This window comes from Pholis gunnellus (genome assembly GCF_910591455.1).
Source record: "Pholis gunnellus genome assembly, chromosome: 3".
Lineage (NCBI taxonomy): Eukaryota > Metazoa > Chordata > Actinopteri > Perciformes > Pholidae > Pholis > Pholis gunnellus.
Genome location: NC_136529.1, coordinates 13123975 through 13148649, shown reverse-complemented (window position 1 = coordinate 13148649; position 24675 = coordinate 13123975). Strand labels below are relative to the sequence as shown.

The 24675-nt window shown below is 41.2% G+C and overlaps 1 protein-coding gene across 1 annotated transcript in view; it reads right to left on the bottom strand.

Annotated features, from left to right (window-relative positions):
• Window positions 1-24052, bottom strand: part of uba7 (ubiquitin-like modifier activating enzyme 7) — a 32625-nt gene extending 8573 nt beyond the window's left edge. Inside the window, exons 1-21 of the mRNA XM_079156540.1 lie at window positions 23773-24052; window positions 23518-23686; window positions 22893-23027; window positions 22538-22644; window positions 22349-22439; window positions 21846-21978; window positions 21570-21667; window positions 21326-21475; window positions 20997-21161; window positions 20712-20816; window positions 20521-20601; window positions 19865-20020; window positions 19140-19305; window positions 18796-18992; window positions 17760-17824; window positions 16195-16405; window positions 13897-13971; window positions 12414-12615; window positions 12231-12322; window positions 9954-10046; window positions 9102-9293 (exon numbers count right to left, since the gene is read on the bottom strand). Of these exons, the coding sequence (XP_079012666.1) occupies window positions 9102-9293; window positions 9954-10046; window positions 12231-12322; window positions 12414-12615; window positions 13897-13971; window positions 16195-16405; window positions 17760-17824; window positions 18796-18992; window positions 19140-19305; window positions 19865-20020; window positions 20521-20601; window positions 20712-20816; window positions 20997-21161; window positions 21326-21475; window positions 21570-21667; window positions 21846-21978; window positions 22349-22439; window positions 22538-22644; window positions 22893-23027; window positions 23518-23686; window positions 23773-23819 (2730 nt within the window). The 5' untranslated portion in view covers window positions 23820-24052. The remainder of the gene's footprint in view (window positions 1-9101; window positions 9294-9953; window positions 10047-12230; window positions 12323-12413; window positions 12616-13896; window positions 13972-16194; window positions 16406-17759; window positions 17825-18795; window positions 18993-19139; window positions 19306-19864; window positions 20021-20520; window positions 20602-20711; window positions 20817-20996; window positions 21162-21325; window positions 21476-21569; window positions 21668-21845; window positions 21979-22348; window positions 22440-22537; window positions 22645-22892; window positions 23028-23517; window positions 23687-23772) is intronic.
• Between the last annotated feature and the right edge of the window lie 623 nt (window positions 24053-24675).

Below are 24675 nucleotides of genomic sequence, written 5' to 3'. Positions count from 1 at the left end.
TCTTTCACAAATTGTTTCCATGAGATTACTGCAGTCCCTTTCACACATGCTGTCTATCCCTGAAATGTTCAGGAAAATGACCTGCACGGGGTCATGTGTGAATGGGAGCAGGGATCGATAATCAGGGGAAATCTGTACCCTCAATTTCCCTCTTTTTACAATTTCAGCAGAAATGCCGGTATGGCTGTGTTGTGAATGAAAGCAGCATCATTGCATGGATGAGCAGTTAAAGGGTTACATCCATCTGATGAACATAACTTTCATGTGGCGCAAGCAAACCAAGACTCACTTAATGACGTATTTGAATCCACAACTTTTTACTCTGTAGCCCGCTCCTCATTTCTGCCTGAAGCTAGAGGCTACTAGCATAATGCCCATGAATCCCTGATAGTACTATTGGTGGTTAAGTTGCATTGTAGGTAATGCAGGCACCAGGTTTTGACAAGGAAGAAGAATGTGGGGAATATAAAAGAAAATAGCTTGGGCTCCGCTGCATTGGTTGTGATCTTTTTTCTAACTGTCCATCTCTGACATTGTTATAGGAGTGTATTGCACCATTGTAATATCATATGTGAATCCTGTTTTGTGGTGATAGTAATCAGAAGTGATGATGAAGAGCAGCTTGTTTGTTTATGTTTTACTGTATGACATTTTTAACAAAGGGACAGCAGTACTCTCATGTAAAGTGAGCCTTTGTCTGAACGGGAGTGTCATCTGCTACCTGGTCACTATTGATCACCTCCCTTTTTGGACTGCAAGGAAGAAACAGATGGCTGAGACCACCAACTGCTCTCACCAGCCCACTGCAATTATTTGTCTATGACACCCCGGAGAATTGACAGGATACCAGCCTTACACGCATCCCAAAGACATTGAAATACATTTAAACAATACGTCAAACTAAAAGCATACAATCTGTATTAAAGAAACTTTGTATTTACGATCGTAAAACTGTATGTTTTGAAGGCTGGTGGAGCGTGAAGGAGGAGACACTTCTCAGGAGAGTGCTGAGTTTGACACACAGACTAAAAGCTGCCAGTTAGCTTTGAAAGGCTTCCATTGACGTGTAAAACGGCAAACAGAATCTCAATGTGATTGTCTTTCAAATGAGAAGATAAGAGCGCTCTGCCTGACTGAAAATGACCTGGGGCAGAACGACTGAGTCAATAAAATGGTCCTCTTGCAAATGGGCCATTGACATGCTGGAGCCTGCAGAGACACACAAATAGCAAATGTCTGATTGACAAAGTCACAGTTATAAAGCAATGAATTATTATCAAAAGGCTCTCAAAGTGATCTGATGATAGTCCCAACACACGACCACGGATTCCGCATTAGAATTTGTAATACATGCAAGTTTCTTATTAAGTACTCCTTTTGTAAGAGGGTTGGTCGTATTTTACGATGGAATGATGCGCTGATAAAACAGGTCTTGTTAATTGAAATATTGCGTAAATGGACTTGATTGAATCAATTGACGGCTATTTGATTATTCCATGCAAAAGATTTTTTTGTATACAAGTACCCTGTGACTTTTATGATTACTGCAGCGCTTGCTGTTTATTGGTATGTAGTATGGAATTGGGACACGCGGCAGCAAATGTGTCATACACAAGGATCAATGTGCCGCTCTGAACATTGGCTGTGATCAGTGTGTCCCCTGTTGCTACATCCCAGCTTGTACCATTGATTAAATGGTTTAGTAATCAAATGTCACACTCTTTGGTTACATGGTGTAATGCAGTAGTCAATTGTGTAACTCTTCCATTGCCACCATTATTGATATCTGTGGGTCAATCTGATGTCCAATTCTTGTTATCTGATGCTGGACACATGAGACTAACATGAGACTAACATACCACTGCTCACGGGGTATTGAACACTTAATGCAGCCAATTAAAGCTGCATCTGCCCAGATCCAGGAGAGCAAACATTGCATACTTCAAGGCATGATTTCCAGATTTATCCTAATTTTAACTGTGCTTATTCACACTTTTTAAAAAGAGGGATTCATTCTAATGACTTTGTGATTTCCTGCCACCAGCAGCTTGACTTTTATGATTTTGAGATTGAATGGGTTGCCACAAAATCTTATACAGTCATTAAATTCCCCCTCAGTATTAATTGTAATCACTTATCAGTTGCATAAGACCAATGCAGGGCCTCTCTTCACTGTAAACATGGAACATAATTTTGATTTCAACTGCCAGGCATAAAGATGACTGAGCCTTCACTGCTTGAGTCACTCAGCTTTGCCAAACAGACTGTTGCCAAATGGTGCAACAGTCTGTTTCGTTCATTACAAAGGAAATTGAGGCAAAACCATTCATTTCAAGCATAACATTAGCAAAAAATAAATCCATGACAAACACTTATTAGGAGCTTAATAACCCTAAAGCCCCAGTCTATGGATGTACAAACTGTTCCATTTCCTTTATGAGCACATTCATGTGGCTTGTAAGACCAGTACAAAATCTGTTTATTTCTATTTCCATCACAGAACCTGGACATGTGTATGTTGTTAGTCAGTGCTCCATGTGTACTGCATAAAGCAGAACATACAGTCTGCAGGCAGACAGCAAGCAGACACTCTCCTACAGGGCCTCACAAAGCAGATCACACAATTAGCCATTTGTGACATTATCCTTACATACAGTGAGCCACGCTGGGGGGTTTTGCGTATATGCATGAGGTAACGGTTCCTGTGTGTGTTGGTAGAGAAAGGAAGGGGGGAAAAAAGGAAGAAAGACATAATAGAATGCCTTTAGAATTCAGAGTTTATGTGTAAATTTGTAAACTCATGACATCAGGATGAGCCCAGAAACTTAAATTTAATGTCACTAATGAGAAACCTGCAGCCCATCTCCCGCTAGCATTGGTGCTTTAATGAGAGAATAACGAAGCAGGAGGACAGAGACCACTAATAACGTCCACATGCTTCCACCAAGCCCAACAGGCCTGCAGGAAAAACTTGTGAGAATCAATGGATGAGAGAAATAAATGGAAAGATGGAAAGCTATATCATCGACCCTTAGTTAGACCCAACCTTAAGCACATAGCTGAGGTATCACAACCAACACAATGTCAATATGTAAAGCTCTTTTCTTACGCTATTTAAACAGACGATTAAAAACTGATGTTTAGAAAATGCCTCACAAAGACAGCTTTATTATCATTTCCTGCATGAAAAATAGACAAACCCACAGCAGAAGCATGAAAACCTTGGAAATACTTGATTAAAATTAGCTTCAGAAATTAGTGATGGTTGTAAAAATAATTCCTGAGGTACTTTAAACATCCATTAAGTGTGGTATATGTGATTGTTTAAAGTGATAACCTGTTTCTTATCTCTGCTGATTTTGATGGCTGAAATGACAACTGTTGCTAGCAATTTTTATCAGCTGTAGCGAGCTAGTTGATTAAGCTGACTTTAGCACGACGAGTTGGTTGGAAACACAGTCTCTTTCTAATGTTTCAAACTGACCCATTTTAAGAAGGGAACCGTGTAAAATTATCTTAAATATGAAGTCGATGGCTACATCACCGTTTCCTAAACCTAACTTTAAAAAATGACAAACCATTGCGACCCAATTCCCAAAAGGCCTTATTGTTCTTATTGTGAGAAAAGCACATTTGTGTGTAAATGAATGACCATTTTTATTAACATTTCTGCATCACCTTATGAAGAGATATACTGTATGTTTGATAAATCAGAACTCTGTTTTATGCTTGTGTTATTGAAAATATATTCACATGTTTAATTTAACAAAAAACATTCAGGCTATCTCATTCTTTTAATTTCCTCTCATCAGTAAAATAAACAGCGTGTTCGCTGTCCTTTCATATTAGATTAAATGTTATAAGTAGGCTACAATTATCAGATCAATACGAACATTCAGGCTTTCTCATGTACTGCAGATATAAATGTTGAATAAAAGACCATGGAAGAAATTCTGCAAATGTATTAGGCGACGCACCTGTAGGTCTTGAACCAGTCTTTGGGCAACATGATATTGTGCTTAAAGACTGAAGCTAGAGCTGCAGTTATGATTGCTAGATTGGACAATCACTGTTTGGGCAAAGGGGGTTGCAAATTAGTAATAAATGCTCTTCCATAAATTGTGAATACTTTATTCCATTTTGCATGGGCTCCTCTAGGAAGGGGAGAGGTCAGGGGCAACAGAGTAGGAATAGATTAACTGCCTTGCTCAAGGACACTTTAGAGAGCTGAATATGGCCTCAGTATTGACACAGAGGTTTGAATTATAATTCAGCTAGTTGAAGGGAAATCTGTCGAACCAAAAAGCCATCCTGTTATTGTGTTTCTCATTTAAGACTCTGGCCTGTGGCTTGTGTGACATGAGGAGATGGTTGAGGATGATTTGAAAGAGCTGCTAACTATATGCCTATGTTTTTCTTTTCATTGGCTAAATGGGGAGCATGCATGCTGAGTTTATGAGCCGTACGACATATTATCTTGATAGCTATCTTTAGGTGGACTTTTATCTAAATGTCCTCTAGATGACGTCTGTCTTTGTCTGATGCTACAGAAACAAACAACCAGTGGACAGACGTGATATTGTTGTTGATGACACAAATGAGAAGGTAATGATCTGTGGGGAACTAAAAAGCAGCAGTGATGGAACAATGCAGCGTGACTTAAAAACAAAAGGCCAACCACACAATAACACTAACAACTAAAAACCTGGAGAACAACAGAAGGCACAAGCTGTCTATGTTGATCACAGATTACTCATTATCCCGTGAGCACTATTCATGTCTAGGTCTTGAGTTACGAACTGCACAATGCAGGTCCATGCCGGAGCTCCCAGAGGAGTACTGAGGGCCTTGGATCATGTTCACCCTGTTTCTTTACTGGCACAGTCCGAGGAGGCCAACACAGATTCAACCACATGTGAGGAAGCCTAAATCTCCCCTTTGTTGTTCTCTTTCTGTCTTTAAGCCGATCCCTGTTATGTGTGTGTGACAGATGTGAGCCCTTCAATTATATAAGTGCTCAAATCACAAATCAAGTAGCTGCAGGTTTTGCCTTCTACATGTACAACAACACACAACCACCCTGGACACTCAGCAAAAGTGCAAACATCCTTGTTTCTTCCTGACTTTTTTTGCTGAGCAAGTTGTGAATGAAAAGGTATTAGACACAGAGAATGGAGCGGATGAATCCCTGCCTCCTCCTGGTGCTCTACAGACCATGCAGCAAGACCACATGAATGCTCACAGGGAAATCTGTTTTCAATAAACTGCTTCCTGTGAAGGCAGGAAATAGCCGTCATTTCTGCAGGCGATTAACAAAGAGCCAGTGTGAGCGTCGACCTTTGAGTGGCTTCCTTGAGATCAGGAGCCTTGCCTCCAACACTGCTAATTCAATTAGAGACCGAAAGGGCAAGCCGGGGAAGAGGGCACCATGGGAGTGTGAAAGGGCACGGAGTTATGGCTAGGGTGTGGAGGATTTGTGCACAGACATGGAAGAGGGAGTATTTCCATGGCAGACAACCAGCAGGCAGCATAGCAGACAAGTAAAGACAGCATATATTGCTACAGAGAGTTGGACAAGCTGCTGGAGGGGTTGAGGATGGAGCTATTTAATACCTAGCTGAAACACGTCCTCCTCTGTCCTGGCCTTGGGTGATGTTTCTCTTCACATGTTTTACTGAGGCTGCAGCTCAGTTACAGCTGCAGGACTCATTAATCTTTGTTGTACTTGAAGTAGCTTTTAGTGTCTTGTGAGGTTGTGTTTCCAGCAATAACAAGCACTGTCTGACCTTAGTATGATCCTGCAGCTATAGCATCAACTACGTACTGTAGTGTACAGCAGAGAGTGCATTACAAGCAGCATTCATTTCTCATTATCCCATTTGCGGCCACAAAAAACAAGCAACACTGAACTTATTGTAACCTATTTCTGACCACCCAATGATTCAAATATTTACTGTCTTTTAAGCTCTGGTGTGGTCTTCACCAACTCCTGAGAGAAATATCTGCCTCCTAACAGTAGCTGCTAAATGCTCCACTATGCTCACCGTTAAGTCACTAACTTTGTCGATCTGCTGGTTGGTGCACACAGACAGTTTACCATTCGATTTAACGCCACTGAAAACGACTGCATGAAAAAGGTGAGAACAGGTAGTTCAGTCAAAGATGCTAAAACGCTCTGTGAAGCTGAGGGGAAATTCGGTTGTGGGTTGATAATTCTCTGTGGGTTTATAACCACATCAACCTGCCTCTTGTATATAAAGCAACCTGTCACATTCAATCCAATCACTCCAGCAAGTTCAGCTTTAGTTTAACTGTGGATGCCTTTGGACAGCAGTGTTTAATTCCAATGGGAATGTCTGTCATGCTGTATTTTGCAGTTAATTAAAATGAGTTGGAAAGTTTCATGTGGAAGAGTTTCGGTAAATCTTCTCAACACAATAACAAATAAGGTGTCAACAGTAGAGTAGGATATATTAAGTTAAAGACTTACAAGCTTAAAAACTATGGCAGCAGCAGCTGACCCAAGTAACATCAAGCGTTTCATGATTATATGATAATGTCTAATGCAGATTTTGCGCAAACATTTCTGGTAATTTTAGAGATATCCAATCTCTGTGAACTTGACTGACTTGCCACTCCTCTAGTGCAATGGCCTGTGCCTTGGCCCCCCAACTGACAAACATAAACACAAGGAGGAAAACGATACTAAGGAATCGCGGTTGTTGAGCAGACAAGGACAGCCTCCCATTTGTTTACATATTTCTGCCTCCATAACAGCAGCGGGGGAAGGCCAGGGGAACTTCCTATTTTGGGAAACAGCTGCTTTAAAGCAACAGTTTCTGGAAAAGGGTTAGCATGGTGGGAGAAGTCTGTGAGTAAAACATATCTGTGGACAGAGTGGTACACAGCCACATCGAAAACACCTTTTCCAAAAGCCTTCAATCCCAACAACATATTTTTTCCTCTTCAGAGTTGTGATAATGCAGGTTACATTACAATGACTGCCACACATCTGACAATGCTGTGATGTGGTGGTTTAAGTACACACCACTTTGAGTGAACACCGGGTGGGCCACCAGTACTACCAGTAAGATGTGAGTGTTGTTACTTGATATTGGTGAACTGAGACTGATCTCACTGAGGGGAGAGGTCTAAGTCATTGCAAAAAGTAAGCGGAGCTCTTGATGGTGCATGTCAGATCAGTGATATTCAACAGCTGCACGTCTGAGGTTGCTTCAAAGACCGACTAATAAAACCTCTAATCTTAGACAGATTAGAGAGATAAGAGAATATTAATGTTGCTTTCGTTTCTGTTTCCATCACTGTGGACTAATTTCTGCTATTTTCAATGATCTATGTTTCCATCCATAGTTTCATTTACATCCTACATTGCGAGGCACAAACATGTAATGAAGAATCACAAGCAGTTATGTGATAATGTAATGACAGCACTGTTTCTACATGATCCTTTATTTTGGTATTTCAACACTGCAATGTTTTGTAACGTATTGGCCAACATATATAGAGATAATGATATCTTTGATAAGCTAATATCAATTGATAATATTGGCCAAGGCATTTTTGGGTCAGACTCTACTTTGGAACTGATAATCAACACGTTTACTGTGTTAACAACATACAATTTGAGTGATCATATAAACTGCAAGTACTGATGCCATTTTACACTTCACTTTTGATGCTATGTGTTTTCAGAATGTGGATTACCCACTACATAGAAAAGGTCAAATTTCAACTAATAATGAAGACTACAGACTAAAACGTTTTCTTTGGCAGACATAAGAGCATCTCCCACTCAGATGACTTTTGGCAGCCAACCATCTTTCTCCTCCCTCTCTCTGTGAGCAAGTGTGTAACAGCACATGTGTATTCCGCATTTAATTTGTCCCCATCAGCTTAAAGCTGACGCTGCAACACTGCAGGACAAACTGAAAAGGCCTGGGTCTGGAAAATCGAATGTCTGCCCATTCCTCTTTCTAAATGATTCAACACTCGAGTATATAACCTCAGGCTAGGATGATGTCAGACACTCTGTCTGTGTGACTGCAATCAATCACTGAGTGCATCCAACGTTCCATGCTGGTTCAGCAATGTTGTCTGTCGGCCAGCAGATTTTTGAAGTATGTGCAAACACTTTCACTGACCAAATTTAAAGACAACAACTGTGAGAACACCGGGGTCTTTGTAAGTTAGGAGGGTGGCACGCCTGGAACTTCAGAACTGCACAGAAAGTCACAGCTGCCTCTGTCATCACGGCAGCCTTCAATGCAGCTGTAGCATTTTTGCCTGTAACCAAAGCTGAAACCAGACCTACACTGTCTCAGAGCTCCCTGCCGCTGCACCCTCACGTAACAGAGGACCCAGCTACTCCACTCGCTGACCCCCTATGACCCCTGTCTGTCAGAGGTTCAATGCTCGGAGTCAGAAAGCTGGCGAGGGCAGCTCCAATATCTGGTTTTCTCCAGAGGGGAGATATTCAGGGGGAAGCAGTCGGGCCTGTAAGGGGGCAGCTAAATTATTTGACTGGATATTCTCTCTGACTTGACCCTAAAATGTGACCCTAAGAGTTGCTTGGCTTTTGAATCTGGCTGGTTGCCATTTTGCGTTTGTGTTTTAAAGCTTGGCCAATACAGCATAGAGAACTTAGTATAACCTCGCAAACCGGGTAGAAGCTCAAACCTTGGGGTGGATTTGATCCTGAAAGGGCTCTAAGAATAAGCTCCTGTCACTTTTGCTTTGAGCTACAGACGCCTTAAATTCACTTAATGTGTGCAAACACAGAAGCAGACATGGGTGTGTTTAAGTCTTACCTGCCCTGAAATTGACAGTCGACAGTGGTCTCTCACTCTGAGAGCACACATTCATGACTTAATGCGCTCCAGCCTGTAAGGAAGGACAATTTATCCCCAAAGTAGGCCGGCTTAAATGATAAATGTACATACAGTAAGAGTCTGTCAGGCTGTATAGAGTGCCCTACTCAGGTCCTATATGTGACTGACAGCTTTGTAAATCTTGTCCCTAAACCCACCACAATCACTGACTGTAACTAAAAATGTCTGTGGGTGTAAAGAGCTGTTACTCACTTCAAAGTTGTTGGTCTGGGTCGGTTGGCAAAACAGAATGTGCGTGACTGGCAGGTACATATAAGCTGTGCGGTAAGAGCTGATCTTCTGGTGACCCTGCACCAGTTTATACAGCTCCAGGCACATCAGGCCTGCCACTGCGGCTGTGGTGGTAGCTATGGCTGGGATGATCCTTCCAGCTATGCGCTTACTCTGTGAAGGGGACAGGAGACAGGAGACAGGAGACAGGAGACAGGAGCCATCATATGTCTTGTAAAATATTATACAGCAAGGTAATTACTATGTCAGATAAATACCAAACAAAGTAGTAAAATAGCAATATCCTTATTATTATTATTATTATGATCTTGACACTGACAAATTGCCACAACCTTATGTATGTTTTGCAGTGTAGATATACAACAAACAGGGTAAAATGGTGAGTAAAAGTAAAGTTATTTCCAAACAAGATGTCACATGTGGAAATCTCTGTATGATTAGGTAACCCTCTATTGTCTCCCCTCACTCAGTAGTACCCATCCCCCCATCCTCCATCTGTCTTGGCTGTGTGTGTCTGCAGCAGCGGCCGGTACAAGGCCTGGCTCAGGTGTCACCTCCCAGGCGACAGGTAAAGTGCTGTGATTAGTTTTGCTCCAGGAACAATAGGTGAGGAGGCTGTTTTTGTGGCTTTAGGGCAGGTGTGTGCAGCAACGACTGAAAACATGACCCCAAGGGAGGGGGAGGTTTTTTCATGTTTTTTTCTAATCTATACCGCCTCTCACTTCAGCTTCATCCGTCTTATTTACCTCTATATATCTTTTTAACCCTTCACAGAGATTTTTTTTAGATGATGCGCTCGGTGAAAATGCTGACCTTGTGCCGATCAGCTGCAGGGATGACATAGTTCTCCGCCCTCAGGTTAGAAGCAGCAACAATGTAGTCCATGTGGAAGTTACTGTCGTCATCCTTTGGATGTTAAACATACAGTATATGAGCCATTCATATAACACACTCCAAAGCTCGATACACAAGAACAAAATACTCTATATCTCTGCGTTCATCCATTTCCATGCCAAGTGACATCCCCAGAGGTGTGATGCTCAGTTTGGCTGCTTTGAGCTTTGAAGGCTTTGTTGTTGTGTCACTTACATCACTCTAATAAATGACTCGGTCACCCCAACAGAATGCAGGGGAAATCAGATTTCTGTTGTGATCGACATGGCCAGTGAGGTCATGCCTCTGCTTCTGCGGCTCTACAAAGACTAAGAAGGCGACTGTCACTCGGGGATGGCTTTAGGGGTTGTGAGGAAGCTCCTAGCTGGCAACCTGATGCATCTGAAACCCTCCTACACACATTCCATCTATCCACAGCATGACCTGGGCACGAAGGGATGAAAATGAAGAGAAGGGGGAGCAAGGTAGTTTGGGGATCTCATTCTCATTCAAGAGGACATTTGATATATACCTGAATTACCTCATACACCTTCATTCCTGATTCTCCTGAGTCGCTAAATGCTTTACCAGGACCTCTCTCAGGCTGAGAGTCATATTCCACAGCCTCTCTAAATTCCTCTAACACTCACTTCTGCAGCTACAGCAACTGCACCCCGTCTGGCCTTCTAATAGCTCTGTGTTGAGGCGTCGGGCCTGAAGTGAAGGTTTTGTCGCTGTGACAAACCTTTCAACTCCACACTCCCAACCTCCGTGAAGATAAAGAAAAGGCTTGTGTAGGAGGTGGGGATTTTAATTAGTCTACTCGTTTTCCAAGGTTTCCCGGGAAACCCAGGAACTCAATGGAGGGTCAATAGGTGAACAGGTACATAGAAATGGTCAGATGTAGAGGACATATTCCTTCCCCCAGGGGTTAATTAAGTATAATGAAAACTATATTTGGGAAGAGACATCCACAATTACTCAAGATATCACTGTATTTCTTTATGAACATCATGCTGCACCGAAGACCACTAATGATTTTTTGACACGGGTTAATTATTTTGTTTTTCCTTATCATAGTCCACCTCATGTATCTCCTCTGCTGAAATGTAAATAGAAAGAATTGCTGCCCTCGTGACACAGACAAGGTCTCTTCAGAGTCCGTTTTTTTTTCTCTGCTTACTTAGTTGACTGTGCTGAAACAACTGGTTAAGGGAATTTGTTGAAGTATATCTAATCTGCACTCCCAGATAATTTCTTAGAAAAGAGGGACCTATACACTTGGATCCCACAGACCCTGCAAGATTTCAACAGAGCGCTAAACAGGATTTAATGTCCAGACAGTGAATGATTATTTGTTGAGAGATGGTGTGAAAGAGTGTGAGGTGAGACTGTGACATAGAGGGAAATCTACCTTCAGGGCTCAGGGGGCCACTTCAAAGACACAGCCGACAAGGTTGCGGACAGTAGTTTCTGTGCCGAGTTGTTAAATGTAAAGCATTTCACCAAATGTGTTCTAATGAGGCTCTCACACAGGCCCATAGGGACAGAGTGCAACACGTCATACTATGAAAACTACAACCACTGAAGGGGAAAACAACTGGCATCACAATATGCAATCAAGGGCTAAATTGCTAAACAAACAAAAAAGGCCAGTAGCTAGTTAAAAATATATATTTTTTTAGCATGTCAAAGGGTTAGATTTAGCACCCAGTTCTGTGTCATCTACCCTGCTGGTAGTGCAACCCACCACACAGCAGCTTTGAGGCATTTTTCTGTTGTTTGCTAGCAGATGAAAGTGACAAGGAGGCACCTTCACACAATACAAATCAATAGGGATAAATTGTCTTCCCCTGCAGTGTGGGCAGGACTTAATTGCGCTCTGTCTCTATATAGATATGAATTTGTTCCACGTGAACTGGCTGAATGAAGTGTTCTTTTCATGTAGGATTTAAACTTCTGAGTATATATACTGTATCTTAGCCCCAAGGAGTTATAACAGCGAACAAAGAGCACAAGCAAGCTCTGTTTCGTGAATGTGTTCAGGAATAGCACAGATTCGGGTCACCGAGGACCCAAAGAAGAGGAAAGAAAAAAGAAGCTTATTCTGAAAGCACCCACAGATTTGAGTGCAGCTCCCTGCTAACACTCAGCCGCCAATCTGTCTGTGGCTTCTGCAGAGCGTGCAGAAGAGGTGTCACTGCTCTCATGCCCTACCTTCTCAAAGTCGGTGGGGTACATCTGCATCAATGGGCTTTTCAGCGATGATGAGGCCAACTTCCCTTTCAACTCCTCAAGTCGGGCTTTCTCTGGTGCAAGGAGACACAGAGAGAGTTAAGAAAATAAATTCTGGAGGAAAGTGAGGTAATAACAAAGAATATCAGAGATAAAATTACTCACCGGCTTCATCTCCGTCCGGTTGTTTCTCCTCCTCCATCTCCTTGTCAGTGAGGTGAATCTTCACGGAGGACTTGGGAGTGAAAGATGGTACGTGGACGTTTTCTAAGGTTTCTCTGATAGAAGCGCCGTCTCTTGTCCCGCTGATTCCGAAGATCTGCCCGTACAGATTAGCTGCTGCCACAACATACTCCATATGGGTAGTCTAAAACACAGAATGAAATTATAAACTGCTATAAAACTATTGTCATGTTTTCACAGAAAACACAATGTCCATATAGAAACTAAAAAACACTACCATGTCATTGTGCATTTCTTTAAAACACAGCTTTGTCTTTCTATAGAAAAGAAAAAGCTATAAGTTTAAATAAAATTGGTTATTTAAAGCTGACTCAGCAGACCTAACCGCAGGGTGAAACTGTAGAAGGGACATTTTGTAAAAGGTATATTAAGGTAGTGCATTCAGTCCAAATTACTTCCCTGAACAGAACAGGTAGCTGTAACAATAGGTCACTTTCTTTATCTCTCCCAACACACACACACACACACACACACACACACACGCACATTGTATCCTACTGAAGTCACTGCTGCTTACGGCACGACAGCACTTTACATTTGACTGATATTTTAGGTCTCTACAACCCTTTATTTATTTCCCTGATAAGTAGATTTGCAGGTTGTGCAAATGCTGCATACCCAAACTTACAACGCATGAATAAAACCAGATAGCAATTATAGAATAGAAGATTTTGTAATATAAACAATATCTAACAGAGAAATTACTTTTTGATTAACAAAAAATGCAACGATAATAGATAACACATCCAAAACAAAACAAATGTGTTGCAAATAATAAACACAGGTGCGATTGTGACATCACACCGTATTACACTCTTTGCTTTCTAGATAAACGAAAAATGGCACTGACCCTGGCATTTGCAGTTGTAGCATTGACTGTCAAACATGCAGGTGGAGGGGCAAAAATGAATTGTGAAGGAGATAAAACTCAGATGACAGGAGATGGAATAAAATGCTGACAGTGCAGAGACGGTGGAAAAGGTGAGGTCAAATGTCAAATCTTCTGTGTGAGACAATAAGATGTTGCAAATTGTCAATGTTTTTCGGCTATCAGTGCATCAATACAACCTTCCAAATTACAGTATATTAAGTTAATATCAGCTTTACCTCTTTTGTAACTGAGAGTATGTAGAAATGAGCTTGGCTATCAAGGATGTGAACGTGTGTGAAGAGCAGATTATTATCAGCATTTCATTGTCCATATGCAGGTTAAGTGGCATTCACAGCTCAGATAAGAATCCAGTATATGGTCAGAGTGGGGAAGAGACACTATCAGCCCAGATAACGAAAGAATGCGAGCGGTCATCACCAAATACTGTGTCATTTTTCAGTCATTCCCGTCCACTGTTTTAGGGTGCATTTCATGATTACTACTGCAGGAGGAATTGGAGCAGACGCTACTTACACTGTTGGGGTCAAAGGTCAGTGGGTGAGGGCATTTCTTGGATCCAGCCCAGAAGGGTAGACCAGAAGCAGTCACCTAAAGGAAGAAAATGTCTTTATCACAAAGATCAACAGCTGAAAACACTGCGTCTACAGACAGTATATTCTTTTATAAAGCTCTCCGTAGTTATTCAAAATACAAAGGTGACAGCCACAAGAAGATCTTCGTCCCCTATTAAAAAAAGGATACATTTCTTTATTCCAAACGCTTTATCTTTGAGATGGAATTGTTACGCAGTGTACTTTCATCACAAACAATATACCGTTTCAATGTATTACATGTTAAAACATCACTTGGTCCTTCAGTTCTCTGACACAGCAGGAGGATTACAACCGTCCCGTCAGACAGCCAGACTAATATTGTTATCAGTCGTGTGTTGACAACACAATTTGTATGTCTGATAAAGGAACAAAGGAACGGAGAGCTTTGATGTTCCCAAATGGTCCATATGCTGGGAAAGAGAGAGTCTCCTACTGGTGCTGCCAGTTTTCACTGCAGGGGAGCTTTCTATAGCAGCCAAAAGGCATCAGCAGCATTCTCCTTTTCACAACCAGGATTCAGACGGCTTTGGGGCACCAACAATGATTGATCCTTGAAAAGGTTGATACCACTTGAGTTTTAGAATGTATATGGTGCACTCATGGCCCAAGAAAACTAATTTTAAAGATTACAACCTTAAGGTCCAGTTCTTTTATTAATAAATCATTGGTGAATTTGTGATTTAGAATTTTTTATTATTATCTTTTATAAATAAAACTGATTTGACTTCTATTCATTATCATTTCATAGTTGATGATTTACTGTAGTCTATAAAATGCTAAACAAATACTGAAACACCTACTTTCATATCATTTCTTAAAGTTTATTCATTTAATAAAAAAAAGAAATGTACTTCTTTTGTCTGGCCATTATAAAAAAGAAGAACTGGTATTAAATTTACAATTTTATGGTACAGAAAAAAGATACAAATCTTCACTAACTTGAAGGACTATGATTAAACACTGCCTTCACTTAACTGATTGTCCATTAATAGTTTCAGCCCTCTTCTTTGGTCTTTTACTGCAGTACTTTCATTAGCAGGCAATGAGCTGCTCACTTTAAAGAATGGGATTGCATCAACAATATACAGCTTTTAATCTTGGATGTCATTTGGGGTACAACCATATCTTATTCTGGACAGCCTCTCACTCTATCTTTATCTCTTGTACATAGACTTGAGCCTTGCATGGAAGATGCTCCCATAATGTCTTTGGTCCAAATCCAACCATTGTTCCATGTGTAAAAGTTTAACACACATGCAGGACCACGCTCACTTCTATATGGAGATTCACACCCAACAAAGTAGCTGTTATATTGAATGTGTGGCCATCTATCATGCTTGTGTACCCATATTTGTCAGTTGGTTTGTGAACGTTAACTGACGTTAGCCGTTTTATCATAGTTCCTCAGAAAGTTTGCGGTCGAGAGTGACTTTCCAAGAAGACAATGAAACCATAACTCTAATATAGGTTACGGCAACGAGAGCTAGGGAAGAAAAAAGAGAAGTAAAAAATGATAATCATAACTGCCAAAGAGTTTCTCTGTGGTGTGTTGAGATCATAAGGATAAACAAAAATGTTCGGATGTTTTCCTGATTGGTTAAAATTCTAATTGTAACACACGATGGTTCATTTTATCAGCATAAGTCATAATACTTAAAGTTGTGTTTTTCTCAAGGGAAATACAGGGAATGTAGTGCTCTACTAAAAATATGTAAGCAGACACGAATGGAAGAGAAAATCACACTTAGGAATTTCTATAACCCTGCAGGGACATCTAATGAGGCTATAAACGGCCAGTTGCTAGACTGGGACAGGGGTTAGTGAGGGTCTGTTTGGGTTACTGATCTGTGCCCCCCCAGGTGTGACAGCAACATGTGACATCACTGTCTGCATGCTTCACCAGATTACAAACCCTCAGAGCCGCTCAGAGATATTTATCAGCGATAGCTTTCAGTGGTTCGGGTTTCAGACAAGGCTCATAGTGGTCTCTGAGCCCTGGGAAATATGTTGCATTACACCATGAAGTGAAACGTGAAAACGGAAAAACTGATTGGCACTCCTTTTGCGCCAATGCCTCTTTGCAGTGTTTCATCGATTGGAATGCAAGGAACACTTACACTTACAAACACAACAGTGCCCCTCTGTGTCCATAAAAAATAAATCACAGCTTTACGATACTTGGCTTTATGGAGTTATATTTCCTCTGGTGTGATTTTACCTCTTTGGGAGGGAAACAGTGCAGAAGCTGGCGGATATCGTTGTTGTAGAGAGTCTCCCACTTGCAACGTGCCCAGCTCACACAGTCTTTCCAGCTCGTTGGACGTTGTCCTCCAGCTTCCATGACCTCCAGGCTGCTCCACAGACCCCCAAGAACCTCCAGGGCCTCAGCGTCTCCAAGGCCAAGAGTCCGCTCTACAAACCCTTCATCTCTACAGGAAAGTGCGGAGCAATTCATTTTGATCAAATAACATACATGCAGCATACAAAAGGTAATGATGTGGGAAAAGAAAAGACAAGTATTGTCTACATTTCTAAAAAAGCTTAGACATCTATTTTACTGGGATGACTCATGGAAAAATGTTTGGTTCTAGGAAGAATGACTCAACAGATCTTTGTAAATTAGGGTGTAGTCTTGTTAGTGACTCTGAGGGGATTCCTTTGACGCTTGGCTGAGGATTAATAGAAAGGGAAGGAAGTGGTTAGTAAGTTTGTAGTGTGCTGGTGAGTGCAACTCCATACCACACGCCATTATCATGTGCCAGCTCACTGTACACATACTTGTACTGCATAAACAAAAGGAATCTGCCTTCTATGTGTGCAGTTACACCTAAACAGGTCTAAACAAGAACATTTAGCGTCACAGTTTTGCATTGAGCTGCATGGGTTGGAGGTTAACACAACAAAATGTGACTTTTCTTTTCCATAACCTCATTCAGGTCTTAAAATGTAATGGACTACACTTATGTAGCTGACCTGCCACATGAAAATGTCCGTAAAGGTTTTCCATGACTGCACTACAAAGAGGCCTCTGAAGAAACACATAGTACATCTTCTTATTTCTACACGTCAATGTAAAGGGGAGCAATTGTAATGGCTGTGTGGACCATTTCTGTTCTAGTCACGAATTTTTTCCAAACTGTTTAAAGACACGGGAAAGTCTGCAAGTGCTCTACAATGAGGAGGGGATTACATCAAATCTCACCAAAACAAACAGAGAGAGACATCTCAAAACATGGCTGGATTAGGAGGGCTCCGAGGCTCAGAGCTGTCACTGACGTGCTGTTACATTATAATTAGGTCAATGCTTTTTTTTTTTTTAATCACTAGCGAAGACCTTTGACATGATGTAGAACTCTCTTCTGCATTCATCTAATCTCTTTTTCCATTCAGCAGATGTTTCTAAACCAGAAAACCTCTAATTAGTGGATAGACTTCATCGGTTTTTGGGAGAAAATAGTGTTAGAGCTGCTGTGGAGGATACATTGCATTGTACACACTTGGCATGACAGACTGTTTATGTAGTTTTTACTAGGCTGCTTAAAGCCAACCACATGTTTCCCTGTATTTAAAACAAAATAATGAGCTTGAAGTACTTCATTAGCGTTTGTAGGTTTGCTGGAATGCGTTGTAGAAGAACAGAAAAGCATTGTGAAATGAGCAAGAAGCGGTCATTAAGTGGCAGCAGACTGGCAGCAGATTGAAAAATGTAATTTCTCATGTTTGTCAGAGGCAACACTTGTTGTGGAAAAAGTTAAATCACATGACGATGGCATCATGTCTTACCTCAGGAAGAGATTCACATTTTCAGGTGTTTGTTTGAACAGTCCTTCGAACTGGTCTCTGGCCCACTAAAAGAATTGTAATGCAAAAAAATGAGTGTAAAGAAACTCTAAGAATACACTGAGTGAAAAGAAAAACACATACAATCCTCTATAGATTCAAACTGGATCATTTTGTTAGCAGTGTGAATGAATAGCAATGCCATTTTGTCGTTTGGTGGTTCCACCACTTTGGTCCAACTATCAAATTGATTGCCGTGAAAGCTGGTACACGCATTCATAGTGCCCAGATCAGTTTGGAGTTTGGGGATCCCCTGACTTTTCCTCTAGCACCAGCATAAGGTCGACAGATTTGTTTTTTTAGTGAAATCTCTCGACAACTAGTGGTTGGACTGCAATTACATTTAGTACAAGCAGTCATGTTAAGAATGAGTTTGGTGATCACCTAGCTTTACATTTAGCGCCATCATCTGGTCACATTTCTAACTTGTCCAATACTTTGGTTTATGACCAAATACCTGCAAAACAAATGACATTCCATCACCTGCAGCTATACTTTGTGTTTAGTGTTCAATTAGCAAATGTTAGCATGCTAACATGCTACAGTAAAATGATGAACAATGTGGTGGTAAACCCTCTGAACAACGGCATCTCATAATAGCATTGTCATAATAGGCAGGTTAGCCTGCTGAGTTAAGCATTTAGCTCAAATCACCACTGGCCAGACTCTTGGTAAGATTCTAGAGCTGTATTGCACTATATTATATAAAAATATGTTTCTAATGTTTCACCCCACCGTATATGGTAACATAACATGATAACATCTTTCCATATAATGCAGTTCAATGCAACACCGCCATAAAGTACTAAAGGATTCTGTCCTTCAACAAAAACTAAGTAGTAGTCTTTCCTTAGACTGAACATTTTAAACACTTAAAGTGAGACATGTCTTCTGTTTCTGGTCATTCAGTGTAGGTTTTGAAGCGAAACTTAGGAATTCAATCAGTGTAACTCAAACACGAAGCTAAATTATATCGTACCTGCAGGGTGTGCTCAATGCGGTAAGGGAAGTTCTTGAGAGTGCACAGTGGGATGGCTTCATTAGAACTTGACGTGTCCGGGCCATAAGAGTTTGTCAGGTGAGGCACCACCACCAGAGTATGACCCTGACATCCTAAAGTTCCTCCCTCCAGCAATGGTTTCTGGTGCTGAACGCAGCGTCCATCAAGATAGACCCCTGGGAAGCAAAAAGAGGAATTCAGAATGTTTTTGCCAAGCATTTGCAGTCAATCGTGTACTGTAGGCCTTAATGCTCTGGTATAATCACTGTCGTAACGACAACTTAATATATTAATAGTTACGAAGACAAAATAAGTGCCCTCACTGGCTTCCACATTATCAAGGGCTGCAGCCACTCCATCGAGACCCATGAAGAAGTTGTAATCATACACTCCTTCACTGTCGGGGGCCAGACGATTCTGGTGAGCGATGATGTTCATCCGTGGGTTGATCTCGCGCACTGCTTTGGCTGCAACGTCCGATTTTGATTTCTGTTGATAGACAAGTGAGTAATTAGGGGGGGTGTCGGGGAGATAATGTATGTGAGCAATGTAGGTGAAGTCAGACACAGAAAACAGTGGTAACAACAGGAGGGAGAATTTAATAAAATGTTAATTCATACAAAATCAATATTCAGATTTGTTTTAGGATCCTTGTATGAAACTTTTCCATCAAATGAGCAAAATATAACACCGAAAGAAGAAATTTGGTAAGTCATACTGTATTTTTGTACTATCAAGACTCTTAGTGTTCTTCTATTATATATCAGTAGAATCAGCAGATTATATCTCCAGAAATTCAGAGCAGCCCAGGATTTCTTGTCAACATACGCACTAACTGCATTGAACGATGTGGTGCATAAGTTGTTTAGACAGTGGTAGTTGTTTACTCAGACACGTGTGATCAACTATCTGATATACTCACCTGTCCCACCTGTCCCATTAGTAAGCCCTCTGACCCTTCCACTTAACCAGGTCAAACAAGAACCAGTGAGCTATCATGGTACGTGAGATTGTTCATTACAGAGTGTGATGTTGTGCTTTTTCTCACCCCAATATCCTGAGCCCTGAACAGGAACTGTCGGTTCAAGTTGGATCTTTCTATGAAGTCCATGTCTGTTACGGTGATTTGGCCTTCTTCTCCGGCACCGAGCCCCATGAGGGCAAAGTTCTTAAAAAGCTCACATCCAATGGCACCAGCACCAACCTTGAAAATGACAAGAGAGAGCTTGTCAGACTATATGTATATATCAGTAAATATATAGTAAATGTAAATGCCATTGAATTAAAGCTATGTTTAACATATATTAAAAAAAAGATCATCTGGCTTTTACAACATAGCAGAAAATGATTAATCTAATGCTGCACATTACTCGTTTCACTTCCTGATACTTTGCGTGCAGTTTTTACGGTGATAAAAGAAACACATGCATGCACTTTCTCTAAAAGGTTCACACATACAGCCAGTAAACAACAGTAAAAGTAACACCTTTAAAGGAAACAGAGAAAGGGCTTGGCACTGTTGAACGGCCCCTGCACACCAGGAGGTCAGCAGTGGGCCTGGCAGGAAACGCTGGCTGTATCACAGCTATTTCCTGCATGTGCCATCATTAACACTGCACAAGATCAAAGGTAAACACAGATGGAGCTCCTGCATTCCCACACAGAGTGTGCCCCCTGCTGGACAAATACCAAACCTGCCCTCACCAGGAAATACTTCTGCCTTTCAAGCTTCTCCTGGAACGCCGGCCCAAATACGGCAATCTGTCCATCGTATCTCGTGCCTTTCTGTTAGAGAAGGAAACATTCAGGAAACGTTCAATTAAATACCAAAGTCGATCTGGATGTTCCTCATTGGTATGCATGCTTCATTTAAATCGAGAGATCTCTTAACATACTGCTGAAAGGGAGCACTCTGTCAGTTGGTCCTCCTCTTCAGGGAGGCACTCCAGTGCATCGAAATATAGCCACTGGCGAAGAGGCGTAAACTTCCCACTACATGCCTGCAGGAATGTTATAGAGTGCACAGAGCAAAACACAGTCAGCTATATACACCACCACCATCACGCAGTAAGTGCTACATTCTGTATAATTAATATACTCAATGTAACAATCGCAATGTTATACTCCATCAAAAAGAGAGAGATGAAACTAATGTCAAAAGCATCGACCTTTGACCTCACCTTAATAACTTCTTGAGCTGCAAGGCCTCCAATGAAAGCATTGATAGGAGCCAGGTTACCCCGGGCTGTGTAGGAAAGGGTTCTCACAGCAGCTTTATCCAGCTGTTCCAGCTTTGCGACTGTATTCAGCTCTTCCACCATGGCAAGCAGAGCATCTGCATCTGACTGTATGAGATTGATCATGTCAAGAAGTGAGTGGAAACAACCCTGTACACTGCTTTAATGATCATACTACACCATTTTAACTTGAAATATGTTTTCCTGATCATATAACTTGTTTTGTAAAATGAATTGAATACTGTCTGTAATATCCTGTAACCTTCACCGACCTGAGACCGAGGACGAGGGAGTCGTTGTTCTTTCTTTACAAAGCCGTGGAGGGCTTGGAAGGCCAAGTGCAGTGTATTGTGCCTCTGTATTTTTCCAAAGTCGTTCATTTTCAGCAGCTGACGGTCCAATAGAGCTTCACCCAGTGATTTCTGCAATTTATGTTGTAGTTATTTCATTAACAAAGAGTACACTTTTACAAAAGGAAAAATGTAAGAAAAGTTCAAACAAAATATGGACACGTACGAATTGTAGGTTGAAGGGCTGTTTAACCTCAGTCACTACTCCACCCCGTTCATACTGAGAAAATGCTGAAGTATCACCAATTCCGAAGGAGTATTGGCCTGGGTACACAGGTGATAGATATACAGATAGTGAGACAAAGATGAATTCTCATCATGACTATTGTTAACTATGGATGGGTGTCCTGTGGGTTGCCGAAGTGTGGCTCATGCCTACACTGTGTGTTTTAGGTGTCAGCAGCTGAGGAAAGAAACAGTACAGAAACAAAGTGACACTAACCACAGTCTTTGATCTCCACAGGGCCGATGCTGTTGAGCTCCGTCATGCCTTGGACTTCAGAGAAGAAAACTTTAGAACCATCTGAAAACCTATGCTGCCGGTCATCTGTGCAGAGCACCACTCCAGGATTTGCCTAAAATAAAGTTGTGTCGATAACTTTCAAATTAGAAAGATATCTTTGAGTGATTTAAAGTGGGCTTATTTTTGACACTTTGAGAAAACCTGGAAACGACATTTGGATTGGGAATCGTTTACATTAGAACCAGACAGGTCAGAGACTCCTGTGAAGACTATGTGGAGTTATTTATGTTCTTCCTGTGCATATTTGGATTTCCTTTCTCAGTCCAGTTCTGCAGGTTAGGTGAACTGCCAACTCTAAAATGCCAGCAGGAGTGAATGTTACCCAACACAACTCTTAGCCAGATAAGCAGGTTATAAAATGGCTTGATAAGTTAGAAATGCTTTCAATATGCCAGTAACATAAAGCAAATGGAGGGCATTACCTGAGAGACACTTTGTATCATCGCTGATGCCGGCTCCTCCCCATTCTCGTCCAAGACCTCAAACTCCTCCCCAAAGTCACAGAACAGCTGACTGCAAATTAACGACAAGGTTTTCACTTCTTTCTTTCTTTGCATTATTAAGTACATTCAAGCATTTTTTTTGTTTGACAGTTTGTCTTGCCCACTTACCCACAGAGACCTTTGGTGTCTGCTACAATAAACTTGATTCCACGTGAATGGCAGAGCTCACCAAAACGCTTCTGATCATCCAGTGAGGAGTCAGTGAGGACCACCACCTGAAAAATAACAATTCCCCCTCCACTCAGAAAAGTGTTTTTCTTGTTGTTACTGTTAGATTTACTGTTATTTAGATTGTGCTCAATCTAAATCAGAGATTATGACATATGTACAAGCAGGATTTTGGGACATTATGTTCATGAACATAACCTTTTTAATGAGGGAGAAGAAGTAGATGTCATTTTAAGAATCCCAATAAGGTCTAATATGCATCGAGTCTAGTAGTTATGCACTGGCAATTAAGTACCTGAAACTGCAGAAGCAGGTCCTCATCCAGTGGTCCAGTGTGGGTCGACACACGCACATGTGGGTTTAAAGCAGACAGCTGTTGTAGTGAACATGTGGCTCGATTCTGACCAAGATGGGACTCCTTCAGAAAAAACTGGTGGGAAAATGAAATTACAGGTTGACAAAACAATCTCAACTCGACTTGACTGTATCACGCAGTCTTCACCTGCAAAGGTGTCATTTATCAACTTTCCATGATTATCATGAGCACCTAATAATCCTTTTATGGTAACATTTAGAGCATTGGATTGGGAGGGGAGTAACTGTGCTTTAATGGTGAAAGTAAGTAGTATTAACCTTTATGATGTGTTTGCGATGTGTTGCATTTAGACAATTATTGTATTACTGCTGAAGTAACATTTCAAAGTTAAACATCAAGACATGTAGTAATGTTAGTATTCAAATACAAAAGCGAAAGTAAAAAATAAACTTTATATAATACAAATGTCACAGGACAACTACTGGCAGGTTAGTGTCTGTTCCCTTAACAGGAAGTCGTTTACTTAAATCGTTACACGTAAGCTTATCTCCTAAATGATTCACCTATCTAATTATTTACAGATCAACCAAGTGGTTGTTGTTACCTGGGAGGACAGGTCGGCCCACACCGCCGTGCCTTCATCCTGGACGGTGACAGACTTCACTCCGGACAGGATCACATTTTTGGCAATTTCTACCCCAAGACCACGCATGCCTGCGATGAGGACGTTGGCTGTGCCCATCCGGCGCATCGCCTCGTGACCCAGAACATACCTGTGCAGGTAAAAGATGAAGTGAACCTCTGGGCCTTAAGGCTACATCGGTAAACTGATTGGACTGTATGAGTCGGTAGTACTTACAGCTGTCTGGAGTAGAACCCTTCATCGATTTCACCGATTTCTGACATGTCGCGCTCTCCGATATGAGATGACCAGTCTGAAGTGAGGGATCAGCTGGAATAACACCTGACACAGATCAAACCAGGATCAGAATGAAAACCGGGCGTGACAAGTTACCAGATGACAGTGTAACTTAAAAGTATTTCACTTTCGTTTCATAAGATTCTTTGGGTTTGCTGTCGTGCCAAGCAATAGTTTCTAGTCTGGCCACCAGAGGGCGAGTCGGGACTGTTTATTGAGTTGCAACCACCAGCTGCTCCTGTAAAGGAAATATCATTAGAGTTTACAATGAACTGGTGGAACTGGAAGACAGTAAAACCTAATCTTTAATTTTAAGTTGATAAAGTTAGTAAGTTGATTTATTTGCTCATTGTGGAAACGTTCTGATTAAATAAAAATGTTGTTATTGTCAGGTAACTGTCAAAGCCTCAAACTTGTACGACCATGTTTGGACATTTTAGATTTGTTCTTGTATATTAACTTATATTCTGCTTCTATGTTTTTACTGTAGCAGGTAGAAAGAGTAGATGTACTTTTAGGAAAATAAAGCTAAACGAAAATGTATTTGTGTAAAAAAAAAAGAACGAACAATACCCTGCTTATTCATGAAAGCAAGTTTTTTGTATCTTCTGTTAAAGGCATGTCTGAGGGGGGGGGATCGTTAACATTTCCGTGGTGATAATAACAATGAAACAGACTATTGCTTAATGTGTTTGTCATTCATTTTAACAAGCTCAGTGTGGTGAGGGGACACAAAAACAAGCCTCCAGAAGAAAGTTTTGCATGCAAAGGAGTAACGAGAAATGATTCATCATTACGTTTCAAATAGAGGCAGTAATTATGGCAGACCACGCCAATCTCATT